General features: G+C 34.3%; 1 protein-coding gene across 21 annotated transcripts in view; it reads right to left on the reverse strand.

Annotated features, from left to right (window-relative positions):
* The window catches only part of PPP1R12A (protein phosphatase 1 regulatory subunit 12A), a 161,906-nt gene that overhangs the window by 38,399 nt on the left and 108,492 nt on the right, over nucleotides 1-15,015 (reverse strand). For all 21 annotated transcript variants that reach the window (XM_005571627.4, XM_074007474.1, XM_074007479.1 and 18 more), the window contains exons 6-9: nucleotides 10,616-10,690; nucleotides 9,570-9,658; nucleotides 9,266-9,423; nucleotides 5,871-5,995 (exon numbers count right to left, since the gene is read on the reverse strand). In XM_005571627.4, coding sequence (XP_005571684.1) covers nucleotides 5,871-5,995; nucleotides 9,266-9,423; nucleotides 9,570-9,658; nucleotides 10,616-10,690 — 447 coding nt within the window. The remainder of the gene's footprint in view (nucleotides 1-5,870; nucleotides 5,996-9,265; nucleotides 9,424-9,569; nucleotides 9,659-10,615; nucleotides 10,691-15,015) is intronic.

Genomic DNA, 15,015 nt, shown 5'->3' on the forward strand with positions numbered 1-15,015 from the left:
AAAATCCTTTCTTTCATATCTATTGCCAACATTTGCTATAATTAGCAGGTTAATAGAGCTTGTTAAAGCTCCCATGATGATGCTTGAGGGCCACTTCATGGACAAAACTGTTATAAAGATATACCTCTGGTACTTCCAGTAATGAACTGCTATCAACAGGGCCTAAGCATTCCTCAGTTCCTAAAATGTGCACCGAAGTGCTCCAGGGTGTCACAACAAAGTCACGGGGGCTCTGTAGAATAGTTTTGAGAGAAGCAGTGACATCTCATAGACACTGCACAACCTGCCATTTTGATCACATTTGCATCGAACTACCTAATGAGACAAAACAGGTAATTCCTTTTGCCAGTGGCACTGCGAAAAAAGCCTACCAAACACTAGGGGCTCCAATGACGAAGAAAGTTTGTGAACTCTAATATTCTGTGCAATATGATAGGTACTGAGACAGCTACTTATTGACTGGTGAGTTTATAGGGCTAGACTGTAAATGCCAAGCTTTGTGGATCACAGATAATATTAATGCACAAAGGAATGAGTGTGGCTGTACCCAATAAAACTTTAGGGACAGTGAAATTTTTCTGATATTTTTCTCCAACCAGTTTGCTATACAAAAACAGGTAGTGGGCTAGGTTTGGCCCACCGGCCAGTTTGCCAACACCCACAGTAGGTCTCCCACCTCCTCAAAAAACAGAAACAAAAACAAACAAACAAAAAACCTGGAAACAAACTTTTTCCCCCCATGATAAAACAGCCAGAGATCAGATAACATTTATTGTTATAACTGAAGCTAACATTTAACAAATATTTACTAGTGCGTGACCCTCAGCTAAGTGTTTCATTTGGGTTATCCTGTTTCAACCTTATAATTACCCAATGAAATACTACCATTACTGTTATTCTAGAGTTGAGAAAAATGAGGCAGTACTATCTATCAATTTTGAAATCAGCATTTGTTACACAGTAATCATTGATATACCTCCACTCTGCCCAACATGAATTTGGATTTAAGTACCGCTTTATATGTCTAAAGGCACCTTTTGATTTTACTTGGTATATAAATAAACCCTTCCTGAAATACTTAACTATTCCTCCTCCTCCATGAAACTCTCTTCTTTAGCTTTTTTAACTGGATGCTATCTTGACCTTCTTTTTCTTTTGACTCTGACCATTCTTTTCTTGACTGACTGACTGTGTGTGTGTGTGTGTGTATGTGTATACAACACTCCTTATACAGGCTGTGTGTGTGTGTGTGTGTGTGTGTGTGTACAACTTTCCTTGTGCTAGCCCTTCCAGAGTCTGCTCTTCGATCTCTCATATTCTGTTTCTACTTTCTTCTCCTGGGGGATTGGAGGAGGGTCTTTACTTCCTCAGGCTAAATATTAATTGTAGTCAGCTTATTCTCAAATGTATTATTCTCCAGTCCAGTCTCCTAATTTCCAGTCCTAATTTTACCTGTAGAGTGGATGATCTAGAACTGTAACTGAAAACTTGAAACTCAATATGACTAAAATAAAACACCTTTACTTCCAAACCATCTCTTCTTCAGTTCCCTAATTCTGTTAATGGCACTAAGGTTAGCTCTTCGATCTCCTATGTTTCAAACTTCACAATTATGTTAGACCTTCTCTGTCATTTTCCTCCATCCATAAATTAGAGGTCAAGTCTCTAAATCTCCTCTCCTTTATAAGCCCAGAGCCACTTCCCTAGTTCATATTCTTATCATTGTGGGCAACTTCAATGACCTTCTAATAAACCTTTTCTCAATCAGTCTCTCATCTTCAAATCTGTACACTGCTGTCAGAATAATATTCTATGAAGAATAATTCTCTCAAGGCATTGTTCAAACATCTTCCATGACTCTCTACTACTTATCAAATAAATTATAAAAGTGTTATCCTAGAAGAGAAGACATCCTGCAACATGGCTCTACTTTTCCTGTTTACTTTGTATATATGCACCCTATAAATTAATCAAATGGAACAATTCATTTTTCCTGCCAAATTATTCCACATTATCCCCACTTGTTCATATTGTTTTTCTTCCCTCCCTTTCAACAAGTTATGCAAGCCCTTCTTCTCTCAGGTGGAGTACTACCTACTTTAAGATTTATCTAAAATGTCCTGATTCTATTATCTTAAGTCAAATATAATTTCTTCTCCTTTTAAATCATGCTACATCTGTACATTTTGATTGGAATACTTTATGTACCCACAGCACATAGCAGTCTTTTGTTAAATTATTAGCTATTACATTGAATTCAATTAACTAGAACACTTAATTCCATAAAAATTCTGAATTTTTAACATCAAGTAAAGAAAACACCATTTACATTTTATTGGAATGTACACCCATATAGAAGAATAGATAATCTGCTTTAGAGATCCCAACAATATTTATTTTGACTAGAAAGGCTTATACAGACTTATTGTTAGTTAACAATTTTAAGCACAAAATCAAACTGATGGTTTTATAGATAACATCTCCACAAATCATCAGCTTGATATTGCTACAGAAACAGTTCTTTAATTTCAGCTGAAGGGTTAAGGAATTAAGGAAAGATCATTTAAAGTAAACACCTCTATCTTTCACCATAGTTACCCCAAGTTATTAAAATAAGTGAAATGTAAAACTGTTTTGTGTGCTTCCATTTTTGTGATCTATCTTGCTGTGAACACGTGCACACGCACATAGTTTATGTACCAGGGAAGGAAGCTGGAGAACTTAATATAACTTTGTCTAAATACCAGAAGTGGAGTCATGACTGGGAACCTAAAAACAGATAACTGCAAAACCTTTTAAGATGCAATTAGAAATTAACAATCTGTTTAAGGAAATTTGTATGTTAGGTCACTAAAGTTACAGACAAACTTGAAAAATTTTTAAAAAACACTAATATGCTAAATTAAAGTAGATACAGGAGTATAAGAATCACTGAATATAACAGGTTTTAAAAGTCATACAATATTGATAAGAAGACTCCCTCTTCATCAAAAAAAATATTTCAGGCCAGGCATGGTGGCTCATACCTGTAATCCTACCACTTTGGGAGGCCAAGGCGGGTGGATCACTTGAGGTCAGGAGTTTGAGACCAACCTGGCCAACATGATGAAACCCCGTCTCTTATTAAAAATACAAAACTTGGCTGGGTGTGGTGGCAAGTGTCTGTAATTCAGCTACTCGGGAGGCTGAGGCAGAAGAATTGCTTGAATCTGGGAGGTGCAGGTTGCAGTGAACCAAGATTGCACTCCAGCCTGGGTGACAAGAGCAAAATTCTGTCTCCAAAAAAAAAAAAAAAAAAAAAATCAAAATTTTTACACATGATTGTTTTGAATAAAATTTGGTCACAAAACTTTAAGAACAAAGAAGCAATATAATCTTCAAAGTAAGTTATTGTGCTTGAAACTGAGAATAAAATAGTTTCTAAATACGCAAATTTAGAAGCAGATGTTATTACATTAATTACAGAACCAAGAGTGATTTTGAATAAGAACTTTTACAGCAAAGAGATTACTGGCCCACCATACTAACAGAGGTTATAAAGTATTTCTTTTCAGTTAGGCCATTAGGTATAAACTGAGAACTAAATTGCCATAAATGTTGGCTATATGTGAGAACAAGAAAATTGAACACAGGAAGTTTACTGTAATCATTTGACTGTAGTAGGAAAGGGATTACTTAGCCAAATACCCAAAAGATAGAGAGCCAGTGCTGGGTGCAGTGGCTCATGCCTATAATCCCAGCACTTTGGGAGGCTGAGGTGGGTGGATCACAAGGTCAGGAGTTCGAGACTAGCCTGGCCAACATGGTTAAAACCCATCTCTACTAAAAATTTAACTAGCCAGGCATGGTGGAGGCACCTGTAATCCCTGCTACTCAGTAGGCTGAGGCAGGAGAATCACTTGAACCCGGGAGGCAGATGTTGCAATGAGCCAAGATTGTGCCACTGCACTCCAGCCTGGGTGACAGAGCAAGACTCCGTCTCAAAAAAAAAAAAAAAGGAAAGAAAGATAGCTAGTTTCTTGCCTAGGCATTCCAGGGAGATGGAACTTCTGGGAACTTTTGATAACCTTATAGTCGAAACAGATCAAAAGATGCAGGCATGAATTTAGTATTCACTGAAGAAGAATATGGGGGCTCTAGAAGTAAAATAAACTTTAATTAAAGCAGTTTATAGTGACGCTAGTTACAGCATGATTAACAGTCTTCAAAATTTTGCAAACTGCTTTTAGATAATTTCTTATTAAAGCATACATAATTATGATCATATGAACATGAGTTCTAACTGAATTCAAGAAGCACTCAGTTTTGGAATATATAAGGTAAGATAACTCATTCAGTTTCTCGATATTCAAACTACATATCAATGAAACCAACACATTTCTACCACTCATTATTTACATTACTGCCCTCCTTGGGAAGGATTTTAGAGAAGGATTATTACTAACAGTAGGGATTTTTTTTTTTTATTCTGTAGTTTATGATTTCAAAAAGACCTTGACCACCTAAAGCCAAATCCCAATACTGACAACACAACAGAAATGCTGTGAGGATTTAAAAAACAATCAGTCCTTAAACTCATGCAAATAATGTCAAACGAGCAACAAAATAAGAAGTTCAAAGGCAACTAAACACAATGTACAATCCAAGTGGACCCCTGATTTTAAAAAACAAACAGAAAGACTCAAAGGACAATTGGGAAAATCTGGGTATGTATATTAGTTATTAACAACATAAATAATATTATACCAAAGTTAAATTTCCTAAGTGTGATTATTTTGAGAATGAAGAATATTAGTCTTGTATTTAGGAGATACATACTGACATATTTAGGCATGAAGTGTTATGATGACTGCAATCAATTTTTCAAGGGTTTGGTTAAAAAAAAGGTGTGTGTGGATAAAGAGGGAAATGAGTATGCTCATTAAAGATAAAAAAGGACTGGTGAAGAGAAATCTTTGAAGAGAGACTAGTAGGTCAAACATAAACAAAAACTCTGAATCGTTAATTTGGGTTAAAAGAAGGATAGGTTCCAGAGAAGCAGGAAAAGGTAAAGTCTTAAAAAGATCAACACACTAACTGGAAAACACTGCTTTGGTGGAGAGAAGAGACGAGAGAGATGGAGAACAGACAGAGAACAGAAAGAGAGAAGAGAAATAAATGAAACTAACATTTTGAAAACACACTGAGTTTACTGGCCAGGCTGTCTCAACCAATCCTTACAATATTAACTGTATTTCTCTTCATTTTGTTTTGTTATACAAAAGGAAGATAGTAAGTAACTTGCTCAAGGTCATAACAACTAATAAGGTAGAGTCAGGAGCTCATCTCTGGTTTATCCGACCTCAGGGATCATGCTCCCACTGGCATACCAGTTGCCTGCCTAGTGCTTTGTACTATGAGTTTAAAAAATTTAGATTCTCGTTCTCTCATTGACTTGTGGTAATAGTTTTTGTAACTTACTTACCCATGTGTGAAATTATCAACATGCACACCTCTACTTAACAGAGATAAAGGATATAAAACCTGAGCTTCTCAAAATAAAAGTTCAATAGAAAAAAAAAAAACTAATACAATCACTGATTTTAATATTACAAAAATTTTTAACTTTCTGCCATTTATTAACTATCAACTGTATGTAATATTTGTTAACTACCAACTATAATATCAACAGTAATATCAATTGCAAAAATGATAAAAAAATCATTCAGAAGAAATCTCATTCAACTTAGAAACATAAATACATATTTACACTCTGAAATCTTACATATTTTTGGAAGAAACTATAAAAATTCAGAATTACTTTAATGAGTTAGTCCAAGTGGTACATAAATAGAATACATGTATTTTCAGCAAATACAATTTTGGCTTACCTTTTTAATAGGTGATGTAGGTGTTGCTTGACCTGATGACACAGTAGGTGTTGTAACAGCTACAGGAGCTGCTTGTGTAGTAGAAGTGTTGGCATTAGTTACAGAAGCCAGGGGTTTTGTCTTATCTATTAAAGACAAACAATTAAGAGTCAAGATTCCATAGAAATTTGGTCTCAATGGTTGGGAAAAAATCATTTTATATTCCATTTTTGTTTAAGGTTTTGTTAACTAAAAGTCTTTCCCCACTGTGATTCCTTTTTGCAAGTCAGTTTTTCAGGGAGCTTCTAGCATTGTCTCAATATATATGCTGAAATAAATAGTTAAGATAATATGAAAGATATACAACAAAGCTTCTGACAATAAAAAGCACAAATAGAATCTGACTTCTATGCTTTTAAAATGAAGAAAATAAAAACAAATTTAATTAAGATTTAAAAATTTGAATGCATGAATGCAATTAAAAACTTAACAATAACTATGCAATTTTCTAATGGATAAACAACTACTATTACTGACCTAAAACTGATGGTTCCTCTTTAAACAAGGAAATCTAAAAGTGCTTTTGTCAATAATTACCTTACATTCCTGTCAAACACTATGGTTAAATGTCCCAAAGAACATGTCTTCCCACTCCTAAAAAGTCTAAAGTTAAATGGGCACAGTATCATCTTGGAAAATAATCCACCTAACTATGTAGAGAATCAATCAACAAATAATAAGTGTCCCCATTCTTCAAGTAGTGTCCTAGGTACTAGGGATGTATCAGCCAATGAAAAGACAAAATACCTTCACTTACAGTCTAGTAGGAGATATAAATAATAAATAAGATAAAACCCATGTACCACCATCCAAGTTATTTATTTACTTTGAGACAGGGTCTTGCTCTATTGCCCAGGTTGGGGTGCAGTGGTGTGATCTCGGCTCACTGAAGCCTGTTACTCAGGCTCAAACGATCTTCCCACCACAGTCTCTTGAGTAGCTGGGACTACAGGTATGCGCTACCACACCTACTAATTTTTGTATTTTTTGTAGAGACAGGGCTTCCCCATGTTGCCCAGGCTGGTCTTGAACTCGTGAGCTTAAGCAATCCTCCAGACCTGGACTCCCAAACTGCTGAGATTACTAGCATGAGCTACAGCACCCAGCCCCACCATCCAACTTATTTTGTAAACGTTATTAATATCGTTGTAGTCTTTCTATCTATTTGATTTCAACAAAGAATGACAAAGTCCTAGAAGAAAGAACCCTAAAAGCAAAAAATGTACTTCTCTTTCTCATTTTCTCAACTACCTTTCACAACATTTGTAAATTGTTTGAAAGGTATAACTAAAACTTAGGTTGCACTCTCATTTTTATCTGTTTTATGAGAAGAGAAAGAACACTGATGAAAAACTGTTTGGGTAAATAATTTATTTTACAAAATTCAGCAAAATAGTTATTTTATGTCAAATAGTTTCCCAAGGAAATAACCTTACAAAAAGTAAAAAAAAAGAAATGGTTTACAAATTGTCAAATTAAGCTGTAGCTCTACAGGGAAATGGCTGCTTTCTCAAGCTTTCCAAATAAAGCATGATAAAGCCTAGTTGATATTAAAAGAGCGAGAGGAAAGGAACCACACAGCGTTTACGTGGATTAATTCTTGAGACAGAGTCAAATTTTCCTGGCACCACTGACCACTAGCAACAGGAAGAACAAAATTATCATAGTACAATGCTTCAGAGGAACATTTAAAGTTAGCTCAGTGAGAAACTGAGTAGAGAGCAACTAGTACATTTCAATTCTAAACCGAGAACAAATACAATGCAATTTGATGGTAATTAGTTATATTTAATAGAATACTAGAGTTTTAAGAACCATCCAGGTCTTATAGCCTGATTTTTCTCATTTTATAAACAAGGATATTCAACCAAAAGATAGCAGAAGATTTGCTGGTTACTGGTAAAACTGGCCTAAGGTCTCTTGTTTTAAATAGTCCCTTAGTGTCTAATATTGAACAGTGACTTGTATACAAACAAGGGCTAATGAAGAAAAAATTTAGTGAACAAAAACCTAGAAATCTTTGAAAGAGATGCCTGGACTTCTATTTTTTGAATTACACTACATCAGTAGTAAAAGGCTTAAAATATAAGTTAGGAGGTCTGGGTGCAAGTCTTGGCTCTCTTGTGTACATAGTTTAATTTGTAATGATATACTTGACTACAGACTGAGAGCTAAGTAATGTCTCCCAGGGAGGAGATTAACTGCATAAAAATAACTTTAGGCTATAGGTTGAGCGCCGTGGCTTATGCCTGTAATCCCAGCACTTTGGGAGGCTAAGGTGGGAGAACTGCTTGAGGACAGGAGTTCAAGACTAGCCTCAGCAAAATAGTTAACCCTACAAAAAATAAAAATAAAATTAGGTGTGTGTGGTAACATGTGCCTGTGGTCCCAGCTACTGGAGAAGCTGAGGAAGGAGGATCACTTGAACCCAGGAGTTTGAGAATAAGGTAAATGTTCATCATAATGGAAACAGATATATTTAATAGAATACTATACAATAGCTAAAAAAAAAAAATGCAGATAAAGCTATAGAAATAGATTTATGAACAAATATAAAAAAATGTAACTTTTGGTGAAAAAACCCAAGAAGTATAACAATTCCTACCATATGAAAAAAACACAAAACAATATTACAATTGTTATATATTACATATGAATGCACATATGTAAGAGTATAAAAATGAACTAGAAGATTACAGAACAAAACTCATGATAGTGATTGCCTTTGGGAAGGAAGGAAAGGGAAGCAGACTACGGTGGGTGACTAAAAAAGACATCTATAATGTTTTAACTTTATTTAAAAAATTGAAGTAAATATGATTAAATGTCACAGTAGTTAAAGTCTTAAGTCTAGGTTGTTGGAATATGAATGTTTATTATATTATACTTTTCTGTATCTTTAAAATTTCTCAAAACAAAGCAAATTCCCCCACATCCTCACAGCAAAGAGTTTTTACTCCATTCCTACTTTACTATTTCTTAGGGAAAATTTGGGATGCTGTTGGGACTGGCATCCTGGACGTTTGGACCTCAGAAGTAACAAGAGCATTTTTGAATTGCTGAGAACCCACATTCACAACCTATCTGTGCCTAAGGGACTCTTAGAAGCCTCTCCAACTTCTTTAAATATAGGTCGGCAAAACACAGAGGTGAACAACAGCCTCCAGATAATTAAAGAATAATAAATTCACAACTATATGTAGGTTCCTAGCATTCACTGAAAGATAATTTAGTAGCTTGCCAGGTATCTAAGCAAGTAGCAAATCAGTCTGAAAAATTTAAAAATTAAGTCTGATCTTGTCTTATTTTACACTGCCACAAAATTCAACGAAAATGCATTTATCTTTTAATTTTACCTGTTTCAGCTTCTGATTCTGAGTCATCTTCCTCATCTTCTTCACTAGAGCAGCTAGACTCATCTTTCTTTCCTTCTTCTTCTTCATCAACCTTTTCTTGTTCCAGAGATTCAATACGGGATGCATTTTTCTCTGGTTCAATAATCAATGTCTCTTTGCTGTTAAAGGAAAACAGTGTTCAAATGATTAGAAACAAAAAAGGTTAAAATACATTCATTCTTCCCAGATCCACAATAAACATGCCTGTGGCCATTATGCCATCTCATTCACAAAAGTAACAAACGTACTTGAACATTTTACTCACTTTTTAAAGGTCTTCTGTGACTGATTATTGTCCATATTTGCTGTTGATTCAATTAACGGAGATTTCTTGTCTCGTTTTTCACTATGGAGCTTTGTACAAAGTTATGCAAAGGAAAATAAGAAAACTATTAAAATAATATTACTAAGATGCAGAGTTTAAAATAATAACAAAGTAGTTTTTCAGACATTAAATAAGACAAAACAAAGAAATAAATAAATTAAGTTTTACCTGAAAAGGAAAGAGCTTGAATAAAAAATGAAATAGACTAGACAATTAAAAAGTTCCATACAGGGCTAAGGTGGATTTTTTAAATCCCTCCAACTTTACTGAAAAAGTTCAGATCCACTAACCACTCAGGCTGGCTGAGGATATTTTACTCAAAACCCTGTTTCTGGCTGGGTGCAGTGGCTCACGCCTGTAATCCTAGCACTTTGGGAGGCCAAGGTGGGTGGATTGCCTGAGCTCAGGAGTTCAAGACCAGCCTGGGCAACACGGTGAAGCCCCATCTCTATTAAAATACAAAAAATTAGCCGGGCATGCTGGCGTACTATGTAGTCTGAGCTACTCAGGAAGCTGAGGCAGGAGAATTGCTTGAACCCAGGAGGCAGACATTCTAGTGAGTTGAGATCACGCCACTGCACTCTAGCCTGGGACAGAGTGAGACTCCATCTCCAAAAAAAACAAAACAAAACTGTTTCAGGTGACATAACTCCTTGCTATTGGACCTGCTATTGGATATATGAGATTTTATAGACTCCATCTTTTAAGTAAAACCCTCTAATGAAATTGTAAAAACATGTTATTCTTGAGGACATATATAAGTATTCCTTTTGAGAAGGGGAGGAAATAGAAATGGGGATAAGCAACATAAAAAGTTAAATATCACTACCCTTTATTCTCTTTCACTATCATTTAGTGAAACTTAAGGATATCTTAAAACCAAAAAGTACAAAACATCACATGAAAACTTTTGTAATTGTCTCAAATTCAAAGTTACTAAGATAATTATGTAATACAGACAATTATTAGACAGTCATCAAACATACCAGATTTTGTTTCTTTTGCAACTCTTCTAAATATCCTAAAATGTCTTCATCTGCTACATCAAAGGCTGTCTGGCCCTAGGTAGGAAACAAGGGGTGGGCAGTGATGGTCAAAAGTCAATAAATCATAAAATGTCTTCAGTAATTCTGTATAATTTTATATAAAGAAGTTGGATAACATTTTTTACAGTGGTTATAAATGATACAACAACTACTGTAAAAACATACAACTCTAAGGCAATGTACATGAAATTTATGTGAGACAGAAGCTGTGAATATCTCCCCTTATTTTTTTGGTAACAGCTTTATCGAGATATAATTCATATACCAAACAAATCACTCATTTAAAGTGTACGATTCAATGGTTTTATGGATATTCAGAGTTGTACAACTATCAAAATAATCAATTTCAAACATTTTTATCACCCTAACAAGTAGGAACATACCCTTTAGTAATCACTGTCTGCATCCAGCCCAAGGCAACCACTAATCTACTTTCTCTCTCTATAGATCTGCCTATGCTAGACATTTCATGTAAGTGGAATCATACAATATATGGTTCTTTGTGACTGGCTTCTTTCACTCAACATGTTTTCAAGGTTCATCCATGTTATAGCATGTGTCACTTCATTTCTTTTGATGAATAATATTCCATTGCATGACATATACGGTCTGCTAATCTAGTCATCAGGTGGACATCTGTTTTTTTTTTTTTTTTTTGCCTATGATGAATAATGCTGCTATGAGCATTCATGTACAACTTTTTGTGTGGACATCTGTTTTCATTTTCTTCAACATCCAGTTAAGGGCGAAATTACTGGGTAATTTAACCTTTTGAGGCCTTTTTCTTTTTGATGACATCCTACAACTTAAATTCTTGGTAGAGTAATAAAATTAAAAAATACATATATTTAAGCTGTTTAACATGCAGCCAGCCACAGGTATGGCTTAATTTTAAAAATTAGTCCAGATGAACATATGTCAATCTATTTTAATTCACTGTGAAAGAGAAAATTTCAAAGAGCTGCTGACTAAACATAGTAAGAATATTTCCTGCTGCCTGCATTAGTCCTTATAATAGCCCTACTGGACAAGTTTCCAGGACGCTTACAAGTTCATTATTTAGAATACAGTCTTCTTTATGTTATCCAGTACATGATCCTTTCACAGAAAAAAAATGTTTTTAGCAACAAAAAATCTAATTCTGAAAGTTCAAATTTCTTAACAGTATTCCTATATCCACAACGACATAAGAATGGATAAGAAATAATGGCTTCTAAAATCACATTAATTTTTCCGTTTAGAAACCAACAACAACCCTTGTTTCTGTACCAACATCAGGATGTTAACATCTATTCAGAAAGGAGCTAATTTCCAAACACTATAAAACAAACTGTAAGTTAGCCAATATCTGAGCTAGTTTTCCCATTGTCTGTTAATAAAATAAAAAGCTATTGTCTATGAAAGGTATTTTTTTTTTTGAGATAGGATCTTGCTCTGTTGCCAAGATTGGAGGACACTGGCATGACCGTGGCTCACTGCAGCCTCAGTCTCCTGGAGCTCAGGTGATCCTCCCACTTCAGCCTCCTGAGTAGCTGGGACCACAGATGCACACCTCCATGCCTGACTAGTTTTTGTATTTTTTTGTAGAGATGTAGTTTCACCATGTTGCCCAGGCTGGTTTTGAACTCGAGGGCTCAGGCCGACCTCCACTTCCCAAAGTGCTGGGATTATAGGTAAGAGCCACTGTGCTCAGCCCTATGAAGTATATCTTAAAAGTATATAAAATACTGCTTTTTCAAAATAGGTGAGTATGTATATAAATTTACAAGATTCAAAAATACTTATCATACTTGCCTTTTCTTGCTAGAAAGTCTTTCCAGTAGGAATTTAAGAGACAATCTATCCTTTCCCACTCAGTCCAAGATAAAAAGTTTTAGTTTTAATAAACTTTCCTCCCATTTCAATCTTGGGAAATAGAAGCCAAGATTTAAATTCCTGAAGAATAAATAGTTCTGAAATCAAATAACTGGCTCAAAACTTAAGGTGCCCTTTAAATTAGAAATACATGTTAATTCTAGTTTTGCTATATCATATGCTTTATATAATCAGTTCTAAAATGTTAATAATGCTATACATTTAATGTAAACCGTGTTTAAGATTATGTTATGTGGAAATAATTCACTGACTTATTTTTAAATATCATATTAAGCATTACCAACCCTTCTCATGAATGAACTATCCCACCTTGAAATGTCTGAACTGTAATTAAATTTTTGTAGCAGTTAAATGCAATGGGGTCACTTTAATAACCAAGGAACTCTCCTCTTTAAGAGTAAGAAATTGGATCACGCTACTAACCTTTATTTTCACTCTCTCCCTTGATAAATGAGTCTACTTTGCAAACAGCAGCTGATACAGAATCAAAACTAGAGTAAAACGTGGGCTATAAGAATTTCTACTTTCAAAAAAAGCACCCTCATCAACTTAACTCAGCAACTTAAACATGCTCTTTAAACAATCTGTAGCACAGTTATAAAGCTAACAGTCGTGAAGTTATAAACATTATTTGGTTCTTAACTACTATAAGGCTACTGTGCTTCACTGATAGAGTATAAACACATTATAGTATATAAGCAGTGCCACTCAAAGCAACCAGGCAACAAATGAGGACACAATGCTGAGCTATGAGAACGTAAGAACTCTATCAAGAGAACTATCTTAAAAATAACTGCTTAAAAAAAAATGAGTCCAATACATCTATTAAGAGTCACAAACACACTGGAGACATTGTAAGTCTAACTTCACAGTTTCTTCATTTTTCTTTACTCACTTATTCTAACCAAATTGTTTTTTTAGGTACAACCTCTTCATCTTCACAACAACGAATAATGTAGCTGGGACAAGTATTAGAATGATTCTCACTGTACAGATGAAGAAACTCAGTCTGAGTGCATGGTATTTGCCCAAGGTCATACAGATCATTAAGAGAAAGTGGGAATACAATTTAGGTCTCTACTACTCTAATGTGTCATTTTGCCTTTATCAAAAATAAAAATAAATGCAGATGGAATTAGGGTAAAAACATCCTTGTGTCCATTAATAGCAGAAATAGCTTTGTCATTCATTTAAATCTTTATAATGACAGTTATATTAATCTAAAAACTTGTTTGCTAGCCATTGTATTCAGTAAGAGAATTCCAACCAGAAAAGCATTCTAGTCAATAAAGAACAATATTTAGATACATTCTAGTAAAACTTTACATTCTAGTAAAGTTTCTTAATAAACTAAGAAAGCAAATAACCTTATATTTAAGGTCTGTATCACATAATCTATAATAATGAATTAAAATGACAGTAAATATGTATTACAGTTTACAAATAATTTAAAGAAATGAGACTGAAATCTCTAAATATTTTTAGGAAGGGTTTCAGATTTTCTATATGATTTGCTACACTGACTATATTATACATCATTTTCCCAAATAGTGTTTTCTATTACTGAAGAATTCATCTAAACTCTGGTAGTACCTTAGGTGCACATCTTTAATATCATTTTTTAAAACAATTTAGTAATAACCTTCAATCTGTAAGTACTAAGGAAGGTATCAAATGACAATATAAATTCATATAGGCAGGCTTACATAATTAAGACAAAGTAATTTATTTTGATTGAACATGATGTATGACATTTTAAAATGTAGACAATAAAAACAGTCTAATTCATACATGCAAAGTTATGATTAAACTTTTAAAAATCAAAGTCGTAAAATAGAACTTCTCAAATGAAAAAAAAAAAGGCTTGTGTTTGGATATATTTATGGCACAAACTCCTTTAGAATGCCATAGACATTATGTAGCTGCTCATTATAAAAAGCAGTCTTTAAAGTCTTGACTTTTAAAAGAAAAATAATATTTTTATTAAAATTTATATTTTTACAGCTTAATAGTATCTTGAAAAATAAAAGATGAGGAAACTAAAACGAAAAGAAGTTATAGAGGAGCTTAGCAGAATAAAAAGAAAAAACAATTATCAGGGCTTTAGGAAAATTACTTGACTTTTCTGATCATGTTCCTGAATCCAAAAAACCCTTAATTTCACAGGGTTGTTAAAAGAATTGCATATGTGTAAAAAAGGCTGAAAATCTTTAAATTTTATGTAAATATGAGGCACAATTGTGTCTTTGTTTGTTTGTTTTTTTTTTTAGCAGGGTCTCCTTCTGTTGCCCACTGCTGTGCAGTGGCACAATTATGGACTCACTGCAGCCCTGAACTTCTGTACTCAAGCGATCCTTCTACCTCAGCCTCCCACATAGCTGGGATTACAGGCGCACACCACAAGGCCTGGCTCACAATTCTTTTAAGATCACATAAAGATCTACTGAAATATCAAATGACAGATG

The sequence above is a fragment of the Macaca fascicularis genome, chromosome 11 (genome assembly GCF_037993035.2).
Source record: "Macaca fascicularis isolate 582-1 chromosome 11, T2T-MFA8v1.1".
In the NCBI taxonomy this organism is placed as follows: Eukaryota; Metazoa; Chordata; class Mammalia; order Primates; family Cercopithecidae; genus Macaca; species Macaca fascicularis.